At 43.2% G+C, this 22,082-nt stretch overlaps 1 protein-coding gene and 1 long non-coding RNA gene across 3 annotated transcripts in view; one reads left to right on the forward strand and one right to left on the reverse strand.

Moving 5' to 3' along the window:
- Positions 1 to 13,676, reverse strand: part of UNC5C (unc-5 netrin receptor C) — a 243,902-nt gene extending 230,226 nt beyond the window's left edge. Inside the window, exon 1 of one of the 2 annotated variants that reach the window (XM_026791990.2) lies at positions 13,068 to 13,676. In XM_026791990.2, coding sequence (XP_026647791.2) covers positions 13,068 to 13,191 — 124 coding nt within the window. In that variant the 5' untranslated portion in view covers positions 13,192 to 13,676. The remainder of the gene's footprint in view (positions 1 to 13,067) is intronic. The other variant, XM_005484617.4, reaches the window with a different exon arrangement.
- Positions 12,299 to 21,793, forward strand: LOC113458981 (uncharacterized). The gene is made up of 4 exons (XR_003379730.2): positions 12,299 to 12,893; positions 16,312 to 16,374; positions 16,479 to 16,552; positions 20,299 to 21,793. It is a non-coding gene; the product is annotated as an uncharacterized LOC113458981 (long non-coding RNA).
- Positions 21,794 to 22,082: the final 289 nt, after the last annotated feature.

Genomic DNA, 22,082 nt, shown 5'->3' on the forward strand with positions numbered 1-22,082 from the left:
AACAGCATAACCAGCTGCCTCTTAGTGTCTTTCAGGCTTAGTGTACAACACACAGACATCCAGACAGATAAAAATAGTAAAACTTTGAGAAAGACAAAGAGTACTGGCACTGCAATGCCTTTTCCAATGAAAAATATTTATGGTTGTATTGAAGCAATTGTCCTGTGCCAATGCGAATGGCGTCATTTTGTTAGCTACAGCATAATTTAATTACATAGTTTTCCCAGCTCATAAATGTGTATATATTAACTTTTTTATAATAAAATACAATAATTATTTTTAAGAGTAACTTTCAGGCAAAGTAGTACAAGAGATTAGGAAGGAACATATGGTAAAAGTCATTTTTGACCTGTGTTTTATCCTTAAAACCCAAAAGTGGATTCCGTATTAAAATCAAAGCACTCTAAGTATATTATGAAATATTTACAGCTGTTATTACTGCCTGATTTATGTGTGCCAGAGACCAGATTATTCAGGCTGGTTTCACAAGCAATATGTCAGTAAACAGGATTTTGTTTGGTAATTATATTAAACATGTCCATATAAGCTTTGAATTAATTATAAACTGTATTTTACTGTACTTGATAAAAGCACTAAGCAGCAAGAACTAACGATGGCAAAAAGGTCTCCTCTCATTTTCAATAAAGCTTTCCATGTGAAAATCTGTCAACATGAAAAAGTTGCTGCTTGTAATTAAAACCAGGCTTTAGTTCAGTAATATGTTTACATGTTATGTTCCAGAAGGGGGAAAAATGCAATTGAATTACTCTCCTAAACCCTGTGTTTTGCAAACACACAATCTGCTCTGGGCACGCTACTGCTGTCAGCTCCTCCAGCAAGGAAGACACAGTCAGGCCTGGCCCCATGACATGCTGGAGAGTTTTGCACTACTAGCACAGCGTGGTGAGAGTGCAAGGGAGCTCTCCAGATGCACCCACAGGGTGTTTGCAGTGGGCTGGTTGCTCACATCAGGAATTTCAGCTGTGCTCCTGTCACTGCTCACACAAGGCTTCACTGATGGGCAGCGAATGACACAGCAGAGGAGGTTACAGCACTCCTTCACCTGGCTTGGGAGTGTGGCAGTGAGTGACTAATTACCCCCTGCTCCAGCTCCCACATTCACTTACTGAGCCACCCCTTGCCTGTCTCCACAGCAGCTTTACAGCACAAGGTCTATTTTTCCAACGCAGACTTCAAAGCAACTTCCCAGAATTTTACCCAGTGCCAAACCAGGTGTTAACTGTGCTTCTGTGAGTGCCAAGACCACAGAACTGGGACCTCAGCCTGCTGGTTCCCTCTGAAGATGAACAGTAAGTGTTACAGGTGAGGAACTTCTCAATACACAGGATGTTTTTTCACCACAATTTTCAACCCTTTTTTTGATACATAGAGATGGGTGAATGCTATTTGCTGTGCCACTGGTTAACTAGAATTTCAGACCATAGGATACAAACACTATCTTGACACATTTAAAGGTTTTCACACAGCAGTAATGAGACATATTTCCTAAATAGCCAGGAAACAACCTCCTTCCATGGCAACCCAATTCTCCATGTGAGAAAGCATCTTACAGACTTCAGTATAAACTTCTCAAACAAGGTCATATTATATTTAATGATAAAAAACCAAGCAGATAAGCAGCTCTGTGCTTTTCCTGTATTACAGAAGACTGTACACTACATTTGTTAATCTTGCTTTAATTCAGAAACCTGACACTCCCTGCTTTTCTTGTATCCATTTTTGTTTCTCATTAATGCAACCAGATGGTGACTTCAGTTTGATTATAATTCTGCCTACTTTAATGTGAACTCTCCATCTTACTACTATCAGATGACATTTGCTTTTCTTAATGTACATAGTTTTAGGAAAAGCACAGAAGTGCTATTGCTGTGTTACATGAAAAATTCCAATATACATTTAGCTGACATAGCATCAGCTGGTGTTTAAACTTGGCTTAGCTAATGGACTTTTAATGTCAGTGGGGTTGTGTGCAGTTACTTGCTATTAGCAGGAATGGGCCCTTTCTATAAAAATCACTTTTCCTCAAGTGTGTTGTTTGAACATTCCTTCCCCTGATTTAGTGACTGTCACCAAATACAAAACAAATGCAAGGATGCAGGAATCTACTGTTATCTTTAAAACCAACTTAACCTCAGCCTGGCCTCCACAAATGAAATATGTTCTGCATTGGTACCAGTGAATACAAAACTTCAAAGACAAAAGGCCAATTTTTCCTTGCCTTGCTGCCGTGAGTAAATCCCAAGCAATCCAGTGGAAATAATCAGACAGAAAGTAAATTTGATCACAATACTGTTATCTATTGATTTCCCTGAACAAAAAAAGGCAGTGAAACCAAGTACTGGCAAAATAAGCTGATCAGTAAAACAAAGCAGATTATTACTCCACACAAAATCACTTTGCCACTTAAGTTCATTTTCTTTGCAAATGTTTCTTATAAATGAAAAGCTAAAACTTTATCCTTGAGACTACAAAATGATAGATATGTTTATAAAGTAAGTAATTAAATTAGGCATTTTAATTTTTTTTTTACGATTTGGAAGGTTTTATCTAATAGCCATGTTTACTACAAGGAATTAATATATTAACTTTGGGAGGTGGATGGAAGAAAAAAATTCATACAGAAATATTTCAGGACAAGCAAAGGAGAAAAGTCAGCAGCAGTTTCACCTTCCCCAGTGCTTGTGAAAGGCAAATGGCACTTCTCATTCTACTGCCTGCACCAGGATAACAACTGCTTTTGTTACCAGCTACCAGGCTGCACTTCTAACCTAAAACTTCGAAGCCCATGCTTTTAGTGGCAGAGGTCTTTATTCAAAAATGATTGCTAAGGCAGGAAATTGCCACACATTTGTGTGTAATAGATATTTATGTGGATATCTGCCGACAGTTGGTGACATTTGGCTGTCAGTGTTCTTATCTAAAATATCGTAACAAAAAGCCAAGCAAAGAAAAAGTTTGCCTGAAAGAATCTTGCCAACATGTTTTTAAGTGAAGCACCCTGTTAAACTCTCTACAGAAAAGAGTCACATTGCTACATGGAAGGAAAATGAAAAGCCTCAAAGTTATTCAAATTATTTAGCTTCAAAATAAACCAAAGCAAAAAAGAAACAACTCCAGGAAAAAACTTCCACCAAGTACGATGAGATCAAGGTCTGTTCATCCTAGAGTCTCACTCTACTGTGTCAACATATTTTTTAACACAGAAGCAGATCAGCTTCTGACATGTGCCGGCTCTGAAATTAATGGAGCTACATTTGGTGGTGGTCATAACCTGGCCTTGTACCACATAAGTCTATCCTTGGTATAAACATTAGACATTTAAAAAAACAAAAGGAAACTGACAGTGAAACTGACAGGTCCCAGTACTGAACTTTCTAGCTACAAACTTCCCAGTTACTTAGGAAGTAAGAAATTCAGAACTTCCTATTTGCTACAGTACAACTATTTTGCATGATGAAGAGAAGGAAAACCCGCACTCCTATTCTTGCCAGCAGAGATCTGCTGTGTAAGAAGATTGCTGCATTTTGTTTGAGCAAGAGACCAAAAAAGTTACCCTCACCTCCAAAAACTGGTGAGGAAGCAGAAAGGAAGCACCTCATGCTAGGTTGTGAATGTCTACATGAAAAGAATTTGTAATGGGGATGATGATTTGTCAAAAAATAGTGCAGCTTTTTTTAGGGCCAAAAAGCTTTGAGCAAGGAATACAAGTATTTCATGAGACAATTCAGCAAGATTTTCTGTGAACAGCACTTGTAGAAGGGCAGACTCTTTCCCATGTAATTACAGACTCCTTCCTTAACCAGACAGAGTTCTAGTTTCCAACATGAACCCTGATTTTCAGATTAAGTGGCCAGACTTAACAGAGGAAATTTTATCTCCTCCTAGTTGAAAGCACCAGAGAGTTTTATCCTATTAATAGAGGTTCATACAGCAGAGATTTCTCTATAGTCTCATCTCAGTGCAAACACGAAATTTCAGTCTGGACACCTCACTGTTTGCCTGTTAGCCCCAGCTACTCACTGTTAGTCACAGCCACTCATCTTTTGTATGCGTAGAGCTGCAGAACAACCCAACAGACACACAAAATTGTGGGAAAAGGGAAAGGTGAGAGGGATGCATCTGTGCTGACTCCATGAGCAACTGGCAAAACTTAGAGATATATTAACGAAAGAGAAAAGTCATTCAGACTGAGGCAGTGTGCACATCTGTACTTGGAATTACTCCTGATAAGTGCCTGCACTTCAGTCAGTGTAGGTAAATCCAGTGCCCATGAGAACAGAATTAGTCTCACTTGCTATTCTGTCCCATTTCTTACTCCTTGATTTCAGTATGACTGAACTGCAATTAACCTCATTCAGTGAGACTGTATTATTATTTTCATTCACTGTGTAAACTTTCCAGTATAAACACATATGCTGGGAGTGGATAAGACAAGCAATGTATTTATACAATAGATACACCATATCATAAAAGTGCAGCAATTCATATGCCAGCCATTACTTTAGCAAATTGATGGCTGGAATATAGGTCTCCAAGAAGCTCTGAATTACTAATAATCCTGTGGTGATCCCTTTTTACTGTCTCATGTGAAATGCACTAAAATCAAGCAAAGAAACACCTGGGGAACAACTATCCTGAACAACAGTTCAAACAAGTTTCCAAAACGGCTGCAATAAAGTCAACCTCTTCTGACAGATCATTCAAGGCTTACTTGCACATTTTCTTGTATCTAGCTGATGAAATTCAAGATTTCTCAAAACAATTGCATCCAGCACTCAGGGGACCAAGAAAAACGCAAGCTTTCCTTTTTCTCAAAGGATACACCGCTAATCCACTGAGATTAACATTTCAACCTCTCACTCAATATAAGACTAAGAAATAAAGCTACTTTGCTTCTTGAAAATAACTAAAAAGGGATTGGCAAAAGCTACCTAACAAGAAAATGCTCAGCTGTTGCCAGGCCAGTGAAATCTATCTGAGCTCCTTAGTGTTATTGTTGAAAATGTTCCTGCAACAAGAGAAAAAAGATACTGATTTAATTGCCTAGGCAACCTCACAGCTTTTATAACTCATAAGGCAACGGGGTCCTCTGGAGCATAAGTCATTCATTCAGATGAAAGAAGTACAGTTGAATAACATAGTCCTGAATTGCAGATTAAACCCAAACGAAACAAAACAGCCCAGGACAGTGAACCTTATTCCATTTACAACAGTGCTGCAGCCATGCTCTGGATCTGCTCTTCCTCCTTCCAAATTTGAGATAACACTGTGGATTGCACTGGGCAAAGCAAATCCTTCCAAACTGCCTGCCACCAGAAAGTCAGAGTTTTTAGGAAGCATCCCTGTTCTGGGCAACAGCATATACTTTTGCCTGTTCCTTTGTTCTGGCTCTGGCCAGCACACAGTTAATTTTTGCAGTAGCCAGGAGAGGGCATGGCCAGGACCTGAAGGTTATACTGAACCAACTCACTTCATTTTCCAGGGATGAGGTGAAGGGCTCTCTTCCAAGTCTGGGTGGTGTGGCAGAGGGAGCAGTGAGGCATTACTGTGGTCAGGGAGTTTCCATGTGAATCATTCAACTCTCTCTCCCACCTTCTGTTGTCAGTATTGTTGCTGTACATTTTCTTATCTAACTGCTGTTCCCAGCAAACGGTTCTTAGCTCAACCCATGATCTTTACATTTTGTGCCTCCCATTCACCATCCCACCTCAGGGGAAGGGAGAAGGGAGGAGGGAGAGAGTGAGGATCACATGGTTTTGAGGGTCCCAGTGGGAGATACTAAACTGAGGAGTACTATTCCTAACCCACGCCATGCTTTTATACAAATTTCTAGAATACAGCAGATAAAAAGGCACCATCAGTGAGACTCAAGAAATTCAACATTGAGAAGGTACCTGAGAGCCTTCTCAACATAGCATTCCCTCTGTACCATGCCCTCTTTCTTCAAACAAGAAGAATGGACTGCAGCATCAGTCTTGGCTACTCAGAAAACTTGAGCTCATAATTTGGTTTCCCTTACGCATTTGCTTTGTACGCTTAGGCAACTCCCCCTAGACCTCTCCACCAAACAGTGATAAATACAGCAAGCTTCCAAATCCAGCAAAACAGAGACTGAATAACTAAGGCAATGTTACAAACAAGAACTTCCCATTATGCCCAGCAACACAAGCACATAGCTTTGCTAAAGATACAACTGCAGTTTTCCCCACAGGAGGTATTACCAACTGAGACAAGCCTGCACAGCTTTTTGGGTGCCTGTCCTGTCCTGCCTATGTAGGACTCACAGCAAAGTGAGAATTTGAGGAGGTGCTGAGGCACTGCAGCATCACATGCTCACAAGGGAGGTGTCCCTGCCTTGACGGGACTGTGGGGCTGCCGTCCAAGCTAGAGCAGCACTGCTTGTATTCAGGGAGCAGCAAAGGTAATCACCCAAATTCAGCATTGCCTGACACTCCCTGGAGGAAATAAGGGCATGTCTGGCACCACCGAGAATCTGGGTCTCCATCTCAATCTGCATCACAGTAAAATCAGTGTGATTTACAAAAAAAAAAAAAAAAAAAAATCCACAAAAAAACCCCACACTCAAACAAAAAACCAACCAAAACAGTTAAGATCTAGAGAGCAGTGTAATATATGCCTTAACCAGTGCTAACCAGGACTGTAAATGAAGTCTAACAGTGAGATTTTTCACTGGGCTGGTTGAAATTCGTGGAAAAATGTAAACGGAAATAAAAACCATTGCTGTCAGAAGACTTCAAAACCTCTTAACTTCATTTTGACTGAACACCTAACACAGTTTCAGAGAGCATAAATACAAATAGTTTGGACAGCAGGGTAAATATTCAGGGCTTTATTGACCTTTTCTCTAAAATAACTGAGTCTTTTCTGGTTTTGATTAAGATTTCTTCCCTTTTTTCCAACCTCCCCTGAGCAAATAAGCAAAAAGAAATCTTTTTTTCTCCTTTGTTTCCCCCTAGATTTTCCATGTTGATAAAAAGGGTATTTATAAGTGAGACTGTTTTTGCATGAAGCTCTTTCTCCCCAGCCCAAACTTTCAGATAATGTGCCAGGCTATAAAGGGACTCCCCAAATCCTGGCGTTTGATGACTTGGGAGGAAATCCCATATTTCCTGCTTAACGTCCATGCGATTTGGGATGGAGTCATAAAAGCAAACAGGAAGTTGTTCTAGTGATGACTACCTAGGGAGAAAGCCATATACAAGCATCTCTGAGGTGGCTGAGAGCTGAGAAAATCTCTGGCAGCTCCTGCCCACTCCTCCCACTCACTGCACCTCACTTGTGAGTGTTGTTTGTACAAGCAGAGTCGGCCTTGAGGAAAACAACTGGAAAATAGCTACAGTTCAGGGCTTTCCTTTAGCTCCTTAGTGTGCACAGAGTTTTATGCTACATCCTCACACCAGAAAGATAAATCTAAATACAATAACCACACTGGATCTTCAGCAAAATATTTAACCAAACCTATCATGAACCCAACAACAATACTCAATAAATCATCTCTCCACCACAGCAGTGGAGTTGGGGGCTGGAGTACCTACAGATGACCCCATTAATTTAAACACAGGGAAATGAAGTATGCTCAAAATCAAGGGGAATTTTGTTGTTCCTACTTATTCTGTGTGAAGTTCTTTATAACCGTTTCCCTTTTTAGCATAATTTCAAATGCTAGCTTGCAAATGATGCAAATTAAGTGTTTCTTGGAATATAGCTTGCCTCCTAGAAGACTTAATAACATTTCCTTCAGATTGCCTCTTGGATAATGTTATGATGGAAAGATCCAGGGGCGCCTGCTCCTGAGACTGGACTCTACTGAGCACACACAATAAATCACTTAAAACACCACCATTCCTTCAGTCCTTGGAAGCAGCCGGCACTGAACTGCGCCTCTGCACAACATTATCCTGACGCTGTGCTGATGGGGGTTATGGCCAACTGGAAAACCACAGCTCGTCTCTCACTCCTTTCCTTTGATTCTCGACTTGTACTCGAGAAGCTGTTGTGCCCCTCGGAGCCGAAGCGCAGCAGAGCCGGCTAACGCAAATGACAGACGCTGTAATTACTGCTCCGCTGGCACCGCTGCCAAGATCGCTGCCTGCTACACGTGAATACCTCCACTGGGTGGCTAACGAGATGTGCACTTCACAAACCAGCACAGCCCTCTCCCCACCCTAAAGGGAGGAAAGACAATGCCATTTCTTCCTAAAGGGACGTATAGACAGTTATGTGAAATGCATTGCATAGGCAAAGCATCCATGATTACACTTTTATTTCAGAGATAGCCTCCAGTAACTTATTTTCAATGACAAATCAACAGTTTGAGAGTCACATGGAGACCAATCCTCTTAGATTAAATCACAGCAAACTGTTCACTAGTCCAAGCGATGCAAATTTACCCAGGAACTGCCTTTTGCACCAGCAATTCAAACATATTTTTCTGATGGGCTGGAAAAGTTATTTTCTTGCCTTTTGGTAGAAAAAGTATCCAGAACAGATTCCTCGAAAGCCCAGCGACACAAAATCCAGAAAGAACCAGAAATCAAAAAATACAGCCATATACTATAAAGCAGGTTACTAAAACCAAGGTTGTTTTGCTGGTAGCATGACATAAATGTAGCTTGCTTTTTGAAGTATAACTCTCCTCTGTATTCTACTTATGCATAAAATTCCAGTCATATACTGTACAGAAATAGTCAGCTGTTGTACTTCTCAACCTGGGATTCTCCTACTTTCCATAGGAACTGATTTGCTTCATATCCTATTCACCTGAACTGCGTAGGCTGTGCCTCAAAACACCTCTCTTCCATTTGCATAAAAATCAAGATATTTACATGGAAATGTCTAATAAATATAGCCCACATTTTGTCCTTTCCTACTGCACAGACCAGCTATGGAACTGATTTGCCTGGCCTTGGCACAGAGTTGTATTCCTGTTTTCAGATGTACTGTATTTGAAAAATTAAATTAGGAAAATCTTCTTAATTTGTTTAAGGCTGTTTCCTGTTTCTGAATTTGGATGTCATACACAAAGCTAGTCCCAAAATATAGCGAATAACTGGGGTTTAAGACCATTACCAAGGAAAATAAAGTTGTGTGGTGAATGATCCATGTAAAGTGATTAAGTGCAAACATGCACAACAACTGTGGAAATGTTTAGATGCACTCTGGCATTCTTACTGTACAGAGGGATAAATGACACTGACAGTAATTCTGAAGAGCCATCAGGAGGAGCGTGTATGTGATCTATATATTTTTCCATAAGTCTTGCAACCAGCTGCTAGAGCCTGGAGCCAGAGGAAGAAGAGCTCAGATCCTGACTCCCATGTTTCCAGGGAGGAATCTCTCCTCTATGTACAGATTCATCCACTTAATTTTAATCCCGCTTAAACTCCACCTCTGTCAGCAAAGGAAACACAGTGGCTGCTTTGCTTTCAGCAAAGAGTACTGCGGTACTAAAATGCTACTCAGAACAAGTACAGGCTACCACATCCAGCTCAAACTTGCCAGCATCACTGAAATCTACCACAGTGCATCACTTTGAAACAGATTAATGCTCCAAAGAGCCTTATCCATTCACAACAAAATACTACTTGGCTCCTGCTTTATTATTACAAATATTACACCCGCATGATCAAGTACAAGAAGTCCACTGATGCATCAAGACAATTAAGTCCTTTCCCCGCTTTTTTTCAACAAGATGTGTTTAGGTATTTAATTAGGAAATGCATCCCCAAAAGGTTACTACCTATTCACATGTTATAGTTCACTTTTTCTGCACTAAGCATTTTCAAACTGCTGCTGTTGCTAATACAGACCATGCTGGGGCAAGACAAATATCTGCACATATGGCTCTTTTACAGTTTTCTTTTAAAATTATCACTTCGATTTAATTAGTTTGAGGGGTTAAGCATGAAAAATGCACTCTTTTATTGTAAGGGAATAAACGAAACACAACCTCATTAATACATAGTCCATTTAGCTTTTCTACCATCTTTTACACCATCATTATTAACCCCAAAAGCTGTCTGAACCATGTTTGTCACTACAAATAGACAGCCTGACCCTCCCTTTCGTCCCTGCTACACAAGAAAGAGGTGGGAGCCACAGGACAAGTGGATAACAGTTTGGGAGGCAGGAAGTGTGGGGGCTGTAGGGAAGCACAACAGCTGAAACCCAGTCTCTGCTGACTGAAGAGCCAAAGGAAAAGTTGCTCTTATGGAGATGGCACCGAAATGCCCAGCAGGGGCACAGTTTGGGGCATTTAAATTCTCATTCTGATGTAGCTTATCATAGAGGTATAGTAAATGCAGCGAATGCCAAGTCACAGTTGATTCTGGCTTGATAATCGCTCTGGCCCCATTCACACCGCTTTGAGAATTAAGGGCTGTCTCTACCATTGCAGCCATTTCCTGTTCTCTCCTGATAACAGCGGAAAAATACGCAGACAGCTTCAGATAAGAAGATAAGAAATACTCATAAAACAAAAAGTGTATTTAGGTCTGCTGAGAAGCTCACAGGAGGATGCCAAGATGCAGTGATAATGAACGTGCCAGGGAGTGAGGGGGAGCTGGTCCAACAGCCCCTCAGTTAATAAATTCATCTTCTACGAGGCTATGGAAAAGGAAGGTAGGAAAGCACAAGTCCCAGGAATGCTGATGGCTTTCTCAGCCTGCTTCAAAAGCTAAAGACTGTTGGGGAATTGAGATGAAAGATGTATGTTTTTGATATGTATATATAGAATAGAGGGAAAACTTTGCCCAGTGCTATATGATGAGGAAACTTCCTGAAGAGGGCATAGTTAAACTGTTGATTCATTGCCTCACTGAAGCACTGAATACACACACATGAAGATCCCCACTGCACAAACCAAGGAGAAAATCCCTCAGCTCTGGGAAAAATGCCAAAACCAGTTCTGCACCCAAATTCCCTGTCTGGTCCTAGCAATAAAAATAAAAATATAAATGAAAAAAAAAAAAAGTCCAAGACAAAGAGCTATATCCCAACCAGATTGCCTTGATTTTTCACTCTGTTGTGGAAGTTTATCTCACACTGGGGAGTGTTGCTGAAGAGCTCTCCGCCCCTCTCTGGGTGGGTGAGTACACCTGTGTTCTGTGGCAGGTCCCACACTGCGTTGTCCTTTGCAGGATAGGAACAGGGGCTCTGGCTCCTGTGCCCTCATAGCACTTCTGTCACACAGCGTTGTGTCACAGAGGGCAAGTGTGGGAAGGAGAAACCATCCGGGAGTGGGAGGCATGAGCCCTGTGGCACCGCGAGCAGCGCTCTGGAACAGCCGAACGCAGGGGGTCCTCTCTTCCCTGCTCAGGCCATCTGTCATGTGAAACTCCCGTATCCTGCCAGCAGAGCCAGCAGGCTCCTTTCCACTCCAGGTCCAACTGTCTGAGGGGAGCTTTCTTCTCCAACACCCTCGGACATGTCATATCTCTCTCTATCGACACAGGCTGATACAAACCCCCTGACATGTAGGTCCACACACATATGGCACTACTTAAACCCCTAAATACAAAATATCAAACCTGTCTTACCATGAACAGGAAAACAACCAGTGAAAGGAAATTATATGGAAGACACAGATGAAGCATGCCATGATGCATAAGGGATTTTTGTGCTCTCATTCCCTGCTACTCCCTTTTCATGGCCAGATTTCTGATCTTCCTGTGAAATAAATGAGCAAGGGAATGTGACTCTGAGGGGATGGAGTGAGTATCAGCAGGAAACGGATTAGCACTGTTACATGTACAGACATGATGTTCAGTGCACCCAGCCCACCAGCAGCAAACCTACAGCTCCATGCCTGGGAGAACCCACAGAAAGCCTGCATGGGGCACCAGGAATCAGAACAACCATTGCTGTTCTCCTGTCAAAAAGGCCACAGAGGAGTGCACTTTGTAATGGCTGGGTGAGAGCACAGGGTCAGATCTGTGCAGTTTTCACAAATGCATCTCCACAGACATGATGTGGGGAAAATCAAGTATTCTTACACTTGCATTATGGTAGTAACTTCAAATCAAAACTGTGGTGCATGTTATTACTTCGTGGCTACATACATGTGGAAAATAAACAAACAAAGAAGCTTCTAAAATTTCTTTTCTCTTGTTAATCATATAACTGAGATTTCCAACTGCTTTACCCAACCCCGCACATCTTTGCTATGTGCAGCTCTGCCCACATGCAGCAGCAAGCTCTCTTTCTCTCTCCTGTGTTCTACAAAAGCAACACATTTCCACATTAGGTCTAACTCCTGGAAAGAAAGAAGAGAAACACCGAGAAAGTTTGTCCAGCATCAGCTCGCAGGAGAAAAAGCCCCCTGCTGTGGCTGTCAGCCTGGTGGGTGACACACTGAGCCAGGGCTCTTTGTGATGCTCTCAAAAACCCCTAAACACGCACTGAGAAGCAATACATTGCCACTTAAAAGGGGAAATTTGTACACGGGCTACCGGGAAGGCAGACCGAGATGTACTCCAGAATCCCCGACACGGGAAAGGAAACAAAATCTCAAAACATAAACACAGAAAGACGGTGACTCCCTTCGGGTGTATCATGTTTTTGGCAGGAAGAAGGAGAGCGTTGGGGGGCCTTCGGGGGTTCAAGGCTGACCGTCGATTGCAGAGCTCCAGGCTCTGGCTTTGCCGCTGGGAGGGACACCCGCCCCGCACCTGCCTTTCCCCGCACCTTGCCGGCCCTGCGGGGCGTACCGGCGGCTCTCCCGCCCCGGAGGGCTGCCGGCGGGGCTCCTTCAGCGCCAACTTCCCCGCCGCTCTCCGTGCCTCATTTGAGGACGGAGTGCAGGCAAACGCCTGTCCCGGCCAGGCTCGGCACCTACAGACTCGACCCGGCAGGTACGACCGGACCCTCCAGACCCCGGCGGGGATCGTGCATGCGGGCGATTGCACTGTTTGCACACACAAACGCAGTAAAAAAGATAATCATGGCATAAACTCGCATTTCCAACCCGCACAAGGAGGATGCCCCAACCCCTCTCCATCCATCCTTGCATCCATCCATCACCTTACCTTGCGCCGCGGATCCGGGGCGGCTGGCCCCCAGGACGGCCAGGGCGGGGAGCACCACCGTCTGCAGCAGGTATCCCAGTCCCAGTCCGCAGCGGGCCGCTGTCCCCTCCAGCCCCTTCCCCATGGCCGGGGCAGCGGGGCAGTGTCGCGGAGCCGCGGAGCTTTGCTGTGCCGCCGGTGCCGGCCCCGTCCCAGCTCCGGGTGCGGAGCGGAGCCCCCGCCAGGCGCTCAGGCTGCGCGGAGGGCGGCGGGGCGCGAGGCTGCGCTCGGGCCGGGCGGGCAGAGGCGCTGCATGGCCCCGCGGAGGGGCGCGGAGCCGGCGGAGCGCTGCTTTCTTCCCGCGGGCGGCTCGGCGCGGCTGCCTCCACCCCGGGGGTGGGCGGGGGCCGGGGCCGGGGCTGGGGCTGGGGCTGGGGCTGGGGAGCGAGGGCTGCGCCGGCCGCCTGCGATAGAATGCGAGCCGGAGCGAGGAGCAGACCCAGAGGGAAGGGGGCGGGGGAGGCTGGGAGCCACCCGCCGCAGAACCGGCCCCCTTTCGCCTCCTCCGCCCGCGCCCCCTGCGCGCAGAGCCGCGGGCACAGGCGCACGCCGATGTTGGTGCGCACACGTGCGCGCTCGCACACGCAGCGGCGGCAGCAGCAGCACCAGGGCACGCTGCACCCCCGCCCCGCACACCTGGGCACGGCAGGCGGGGCTGCGCTGCCGGACCCCACCACACCCGCGGCTCTCGCATCCCCAGACTGTCCCCGTGGGCCTGATACCCCCGCACACGCCTTCAGGACTCTGGGCGTTAAGGATCATCTTTAGGGAGCCAGCAAATGCAGGGTCGGGGAGCCCCATGCCGGACGGGGTGTACTAGTCTGCTCCCACAAGCAGCAGGGCAGGGGGAGAGATCGCACCAGGAGAGCTGCTGGATTACCCACCACTCCTGGGGAGCATCTCCCCATCTGCCCTCCAGGGCTTCTCTCCTATGGCTGGGGTCACTCCCTTCCAGCCCTTATCCTTCCATCTTCTTGCACCCCCAAAAAGCTGCACCCGGCCTCTGAATTCACCACGTGCCCATCAAATCTCACTGAGAAGGATAGCAGTGCCCACACCTCAGGTTCACTGCTCAACCAGTGATCGGCTTGATCTGCTGCCTTCTATAGGGTTTTTTTGTTGTTGTTGTTTGTTTGGGTTTTTTTCTCTGGTTGGTTTGGTTTTGGTGGGTTTTGGTTTTGGTGGGTTTTATGTTTGGTTTTGGGTTTTCTTTTCTTTTCTAAGTTGTCCTTCCCTTGGCAGAGCCACAGCGGGCCATCACGAGCAGACCCAGCACCTCACACACCAAGTGTGCCAATGCCAGGGGCTGTAGCCCCGGAATCCTCCCCACACCAGGGTACTCCAGAGAGCATTGCCTTCTCCAGCCCAAAGTTCCCCCAAGCTGGGCTGCGTGCGAGGCCTCTTTTCCTGGGAGGCGTGGATGGGATCTTCCCAGTCTTTCTGGCTTTGCCTTCCCCTCCCTGTCCCTTCCACACAGGAAAAGAGCTACCAGCCTTTCCAATGCTGCAGGAGGGTTTCCTGGGGCCGCTGGAGCTGTCTGCCCCAAGGGAGGCTCTGTCCCATCTGCCCCCTGGCTTTAATGTCCTTCCCAGGGAATTACCCAGACTGTTCCCGTCTCAGGATCTGGCGGGGCAGCAGTTTTTTCTCCTCTACAACAGCTGATATAAAGCTGCAGTGTGACAGGAAAGCAAAGTCCAAATTGTTGGGGGCTTTGGTTTGGGGTTTTTTGCTTTCTTTTGGGTTTTTGTTGTTTGTTTGTTTGTTTTTATGTTGGGTTTTGATTGTTTAGGTTTTTTTGGTAGAGGCTAAGAGCATGGAAAAAGGGGTAGTTTTTGTTCTGGGCATGCCTGGAGGTGCCCCAAGTAGGCTGTGTTTCAAGCTCAACAGGCTGGTTTTTACCTAATAACTCTCAGTGATTCTCTCCAACTGAAGAACTCCATCTCTCCATCTCCTCTCTGTTCTACATCTTTTAAGGGGGCGAGTCCCATCTGCTTCAAACAATACAGCTAGGCTAGGAAATATTAAGGCTCCACCAAAATCTGTGCTTTAAGTTTCTGTGCAAGTGGTAGAAAGGAAACTCTCAACTTTTACCCACATTCAAAGGAGAATGCAAGTCCTGAGCAGGGGCTTTTTTTGATTGCAGATGCTCCCCACAGTAATCCCTGACTTCATGCTCCCTAGATCAGATAGTCAGCAGAACAGATCCCCATGTATGATATTTATTTGCCTGTTTTGCCCTAACTCTGTGAATTGGGAGCATCTCTCCTTTTTTTGAGACTCACTGTTTCCCCTGTTCCAGGGAAAACTTTTCAGAGGCAGGAAGAGAGACGCCTGAAGGATGTCACATGCAGAGGAGGCATTTGTTGCAGCACCAGCTGACGAGCACATCTCTTGCCACAAGGGAACGGAGAGGGAGGGCTTGCTTCTCCATTAATCAGAGTTAATTTATTTTTGATGTTTTGGGGCCTCCCAGGAGTAATACCTATAGTTCCAGGCTTAGTTTCTAGTTAGTAGCTCAGTGACCTCATTAAATAGGTCCATCCCAATTTCAAGATGATGTCCCTGCAGCCCTGCCTGGGGATCCCTGGTGGCTGCCTCCGTTCCCTGGAGTAGGTGCAAGGAGGAGCATTGCTGGTTTACAGCTGTGACAGAAGTGATGGCACAGGGACCACAAGCCCTCACTTGGGAAGAAAGTCCTTTCCCAGTACCCAAGGTGTGGTGGACAATGGAGGAGCAAAGGTACTGCAGCCTGAGGTGTTCAGTAACCACTTTTTACTGAAGTGGCTATACCTTGGCCTGGAGAAGATGGCTCAAGCAACAGCAACCAATAACTGGATAGGGGTCTTATCTGGAAAACATGCTTTCAAATCTTTCCATGTTCAATTATGTGTAGGAAAGGGCATCCAAGGATGTTTCATGCGTCTGCATCACTGAGCTTTCTCAGAAATCCAATATACTCCGAGAAATGACTTTTTTGTCTGGGCCATCCCCAATACCACCACATTGGATTTTCCCTACTGAGGAGCAAGTCTGTCCAAGAACTCTTCATTTTTCTCCTTATGAGATAAACAGAATTATTATCCCAGCTTAATAAATTTCAAATTTGACATGGAGATAAAGGATTGAGGTAATTCAGAGTTTTGGGATTTGAAAGTGCAAATTACCTGGGTTTCTTCCAAAAGCAGTTGTTTTGTTTCCCTGACAGAACCTGGCTGGAAAGGTATTTCCCATCTCTCTGAAAAGTCTGCGACTTAGAAGTATCTGTAATGTAAGTCTAACACTTTGTTACCTTTAGTGTCCTAAAAACCACTCCATACCTTTCATACACTCATCTGAAGCAAGTATCAATTTCCAATTTTCATATTTGGACAGAAATATCAAGTGTCAAAGAGTCTGCATTGGAAAGTGGCTTTAGCAGCCTAACAGGTGTCACCTTAGTTTTTCAGGTAAGTTCAAGAAATCTCATCTTTAAATTAGATACTCCTAATAGATGATTATAAAATCTAGGGCAACATTTTAAAAGTTTTTGTGTGACTTGTGCATTGGTGAATTTGACTTTAGTGTATTTTGTTGCCCAAGCATCTGGAGTTGCACTAAAACAATCCCAGAACAAATTCAGTTGTAAAAGACCTCTCAGGTCATTGAGTCTAAACCTTTACTTTTCACCAGCTTGTGAACTAGACCATGGAATTAAGTGCCATGTTCAGTTATTTCTTGAGCACCTCCAAAGATGATGATCCTGATGATCACCATCTGCCTGGGTAGTCCATTCCAATGTTTAACAGCCCTTCCATTAAGAAATTTGGACTAATGTTCAATCTAGTCAAAACTGGCTCTAAGTTGTATAAACCAGTTCAAACTGGATCCAGCTGGTTCAACTGGATCAAACCAGTTGCAACCACTTCAAACCAATTTTAAACAATTCAAACAGGATTAAACTGATTCCAATAATTTCAAACCTGATTCAACTGGATCAAACCAGTTCCACCTGGTTCAAACCAGTTTCCAGTGGTTCAAGGACCCCAGCCCCCACTGCAAAGAGTTTCAAAATTTGATTGATGACTTTGAAGTGGAGATACTCGGGTCCCCTGTGTTATGTGCGATGTCAGCAATGCTGGTTTGAACAAGAAGAAGAATCTCTTTTGTGCATTGATAATTAGCTGTAAGAATTTGCTAACCAGTCCTCTCCCTGAGCCTTGTGTTCCTTGGCAAGTACTGTCAGCTCTGGCCAACTGAGCCGAGGACTCATTTTCCACACAAATGGCAGTAAGGGATGTGGATTCAGGCTACCCACCAGGTGATGACGATAGCCAAGATGCTCTCAGCTACTGCCCCACCCCTAACACAGCATGGCATGGTTGAGAGAGGGCTGTATTTCGCATGTTCCTGCTCGAGCTGTTTGCAGTTCAGGGGAGCATGTGGCACACACACCTACTTTTGGCTGTGCCATTCCCTCAGGCTCTGCCATGCTGCTCTTATTTTATGACAGAGCCCAGCACAGCGCAATCCAAAAAGCAGGTGTGTGACAAACCTCTCACTTCACTGACATGCCTGCCCCAAGCTATCAAGTACTGCAGTTTGCTCGCATAGTTCAGATAGGCAATTACCTCCTCTGTGGTTGCTGTGTGTGATACTGGGAATCAGCAAATGAAGCAACCCTCCTGATATCTTACATTTCAAAAGCAACACAGCCTCATTTCCAGTAAAAACTTATGAGTGGTTTTTCTCACGCTGAGAATGACTATTTGCAGTGGAGTTGTGGTCCAAGGAAAATTTCTTTCATATCTATTGAAATTTAATAAAACAACTGTGTTTCATCTTCCAAAATCACTACTTTGTCTGCTTATTTATGGAAACAGATTTTTTCAAGTTCATTCTTACTTATGCACTATTGTAGTGTGCTAAAATTTCAGTCTTGGCGTTATACTAGGAAGTCCATGGATCAGCATATATGTTAATAGTGCACACTTAAACTGTTTAAAGTGTTTCACCTCATAACAAACCATACTACAGAACTGTGCTGAATCACCTGGAAGACCATATGATATCCTGCTCCTGAGACATTTTGAGGTGCCCAGCTCTCATTTGTTTAATAAATTTATTAACAATTAACAACTTTGTTGTATACTCACCATTGTTTTGAACAGCTTGTCTTTCATAACATCTGAAGAGGACCTTTTTAAACTAATTATACCAAAGGGAGGACCAAATTCTGTCCCTATACATATGCTGGATACTGTGAATATTATCCTGTTGTATCCTACGGTGCATAACATCCTGTTGTCATTTGTGTAAGAGAATACTGCTGGAGCTGGGGACTTATATGCCCAGGCAATAAAGGTAAAAATTTCAAAGGTGTTTAAGCCTTAATTTCAGGGACATCATATTTTTGTATGGCAATGGGACTTAAGCCCCTCTCCCATTTTTGAAATGTGTGTCCTCCAGCTACTGCCAAATAATGCAGCCAAAGAGCTTTTCCTTTCATTTAAGTGGTTTGTAAACAGATCACAATTTTCTTATTTATTTATTTATTCTCTCTTCCCTTTTTTTTTTTTTTTTGGTGAATATATTCTCTGAGCAGCTCTTGAGCTGTAGCTCATTCATGAGCATTTGAAGCTCGGTATCCAAACTACGTTACTTATTCCAATTGCATGGTACACTATTAAATTAAAAAAAAAAAAAAAAGAAAAAAACAAAAAAAAAAAAAAAAGGAGAGAAAAAGCGTAATCATTTCAGTCTCTATCTGCCTGAAAAATCACTGCAAAAGTACCAAGGGTGAGACCTGCTGTCAATCCGTATTTGTCGGGACCTGGAGCGAGCGCTGTCCCGGCCATTCCTAAGGCGATTGCGGTGCCTCCCAGCAGAGGGAGATGCGAGACGCCGGCTCCGGCCCCGGCTCGCAGCTCCCGCCGTCTCTGCAACAGATCGATGGGTAGTGAATGTTTTAGGAACATGTCCGAGTCCCATGGCTTCTCATTATCTAAGCATTTTATCGGAGAACAAACCACTTTTAGGCCCGTCTCTGATAGTGCAGAATTCTACACCACGTTTCCTCAGTTTTTCCCTTTGGCTGAGGTGAAGGACATGAATAACTTGAAATATTTCAGTCTGTTGAGCAACAGTTTTATATTCTTCTCTCCCTCTCCACTCAGTATGTATTTTTGTAGCATTGTGACTACATATCTACCTTTGAGTTGAATATTAATGTGACTGAGGGGTGTCAGTCTCTGCCCCAAGATCATCTGATTCCAGCTGACATGAGTTTCTCTTCTATTTACCAAGTACTAATTTCTGATTGTCCCTTTCAGGGTACAATGCCTTGAAATTTCTTTACAAGTGTCCCAAGAACCCTCCCTCTGACGTTTCAATACCACCTCACTGCCCACCTCTGCTTTTGTGGTTTTTTCCCTGCCTTCACTACAATGAGAAAATAACATAATTGCTTTTAGGATCCTTGTTTCAAATTCTCTCTGTAGATGTATATTCTGGGTTGCTCTTACCATGTGTGTATTTTATAGATTTTCTTCTCTGATGCACTTGGCAGAAAGCAGCATTAGAAAGAATTATAATTACAGTATTTATTAAACCACCTATTAGGGGAGGAAACTGACAGCATGAAAAAAGAAATATTTAAGAAGAATAATAAAACACACTGGCAAAATATGTTTAGAAAGATGCAGGTTCTATGAAGAAATCCAATTTCCAAGAAAATGAGCTGTTAACATAGTATTTTGGTGCTCTACAATATTATCAAATTGCATACAGACTCGTGTAGCATTCATTTATCTTCTAGATAAAAAAGGCATAATTTTAATTGTTACAGATTTTCTGTATAGTTCAATATATCGGCAGTTTCATGAATATACTGTTTTGTTAAAACTGATGACATTCAGCAAACTGTGGGAGTTTCAATACATGGCAGCATCCCTGGCCTTCCCATTTCCATCTACTCTGTGAGGAAAAGCAGCTACAACAAAAACAAAGAGCCTCACTTTGTGTGTTTGGTTTTTTGGTTTTGTGGTTTTTGGGTTTTTTTCCTTTTTCATTTTGAATCCTGCCAAACTACTCTGTTGCACAGTGGGTTTGAAATGCAACTCTCCCCAGTAGCTCCCCTACTGTACCTTCCCAGAATGCATGAATGCATTTACTCCTGCCAACAAGTAACCCGATAATCTTTTTTTTTAATCAACAGAAAGAAGCTTTCAGAGGAAAACCTCAATTTTGTGACCAGTGTGTGACAGTAAGAGGAAATCTGTTGCAGTTGCCTGTAATGGAAGCCCAGTTGTGTGTTTTCAGTCTTTTTTCAGCTGGCCTCTTAGTGGCAGGGCAATTAGAGCTCAAATGTACAGGGAAAACTTATCCCAGTCCAGTAATCAAAGCAAACATTATATAGATTTTGATTGCTCCAACAAGAATGAAGTCTTTGTTAACTGAAGTAGCTTTATTGATTCAAATGAGATGTATTTATTCTGTTTTGTGAAGTGCTCCAAGCTGTGTGTGCATTTAATGCTTACGAATTCAGAGATGAAGGACTGAAAAAGTTCTATGTCAAACTGTAGAAGAGGAATTGTTTCATTCCTAGAATATTTATTCTAATGTTCTTTTCTAAAGGCTGTTTTAATACTTGTAGTTATCATTATCATCTTATAAAAGTCCTTAATGTTTCACAAATTGCATGATTTGTTTAAGTCACATAATTAACAACATTCTTGACTGTTTAGCAATAATTAGTTTGTTTTCATAGAAATACTGTTTCATCTCTCTGTACAAAGGTTGAAAAATGATGGAATAGAAAAATGTTCAATCCCACAGCTGAAGATGAAAAGTTTATGAAAATAAAATCACCTGCAATGACAACATGTGATCCTGTTTCAAGCATGACCTTTAGCTCCTTAAAACATGTATAAATCAATGCTAGAAAGGAACTTAGATTTCATTACTACAGTACTTTAAATTGACAGCTTCTAGAGTTCTTTGTCTGAAGACATTACTAGAAGTTCAGCTGTGCATTTGCTCATGGATAACATCAAGCAAAACATGAAAAATAAAGAGAAGACTCCCCTTGCTATCCAAGTCTAACCAGGATAATAGGTGTTTTTCGTAATGCAGTGCTAAAAAGTTTAAGTTTTGTCCCAAGTAGAAGCAGCTATTCTGGGTCTGCTCTTATTTCCAATAAAGTTCTGCAAAGATTTACAGAAACCAGCTCAGGCCCTTTGGGAATAAGTTCTCTATGTGAAGAACTTTGTGCTCTTTCACCAATAGGACTCTACTGTATTGAAAATAACAAGATCCTTATTTTGGTCAGAGAGCATTGCAGGTTATCTGTAGCTGTCTTCTTCATTACCACTTCAATTTGAGACCTACATTTTTATTCATTGTTTCTCTTATGAGTAACATTCTGAAAAGTAATATCAAATAAATGGACCTGTGGCTGTGGCCCCACACAATGTTTTCTTTTATTAGATGTCTCAGTTGTTCTCTGTTTGAGGATGATTAAAGTGTCTTGAACAGAGTTTCATAGTTACATAGTTCATAGTTCATTTTATTCCATGTGCATTCACAAATTAGTTGATGGTAATCTATTAATAAAAACTTAATATTCTGCATTATTCTCTATAGAATGTTGCAGAGTTTCTCTCTCTCTTTCTTTCCCCCCCCCCCTTTTTTTTTCTTTTAGCTGGAACTACTCACAGGCTGCCTTCAGAGTATAAGAAAGATACAGATTACAATACTGGTTTGATAATGGCCAAGACTTTTCCTTCCTCTCTGAGTAACATAAACTCTAAGATGAGAAGTGATACTTTACCTTCATAACTAACAATTAGCCATTATTTAGTCTTGAAATTACTAAAACCAGTTCTAAAATGTGGAACAGTGATTTACCACTGAAAACCAGTAAAGTGTAGACTGTTTTCTTGGTCCCAACAAATCAGTACCAGCAATCATGTTATCTGCAGGATTAACATCCCTAAAAGC

This window comes from Zonotrichia albicollis, chromosome 5 (genome assembly GCF_047830755.1).
Source record: "Zonotrichia albicollis isolate bZonAlb1 chromosome 5, bZonAlb1.hap1, whole genome shotgun sequence".
Lineage (NCBI taxonomy): Eukaryota > Metazoa > Chordata > Aves > Passeriformes > Passerellidae > Zonotrichia > Zonotrichia albicollis.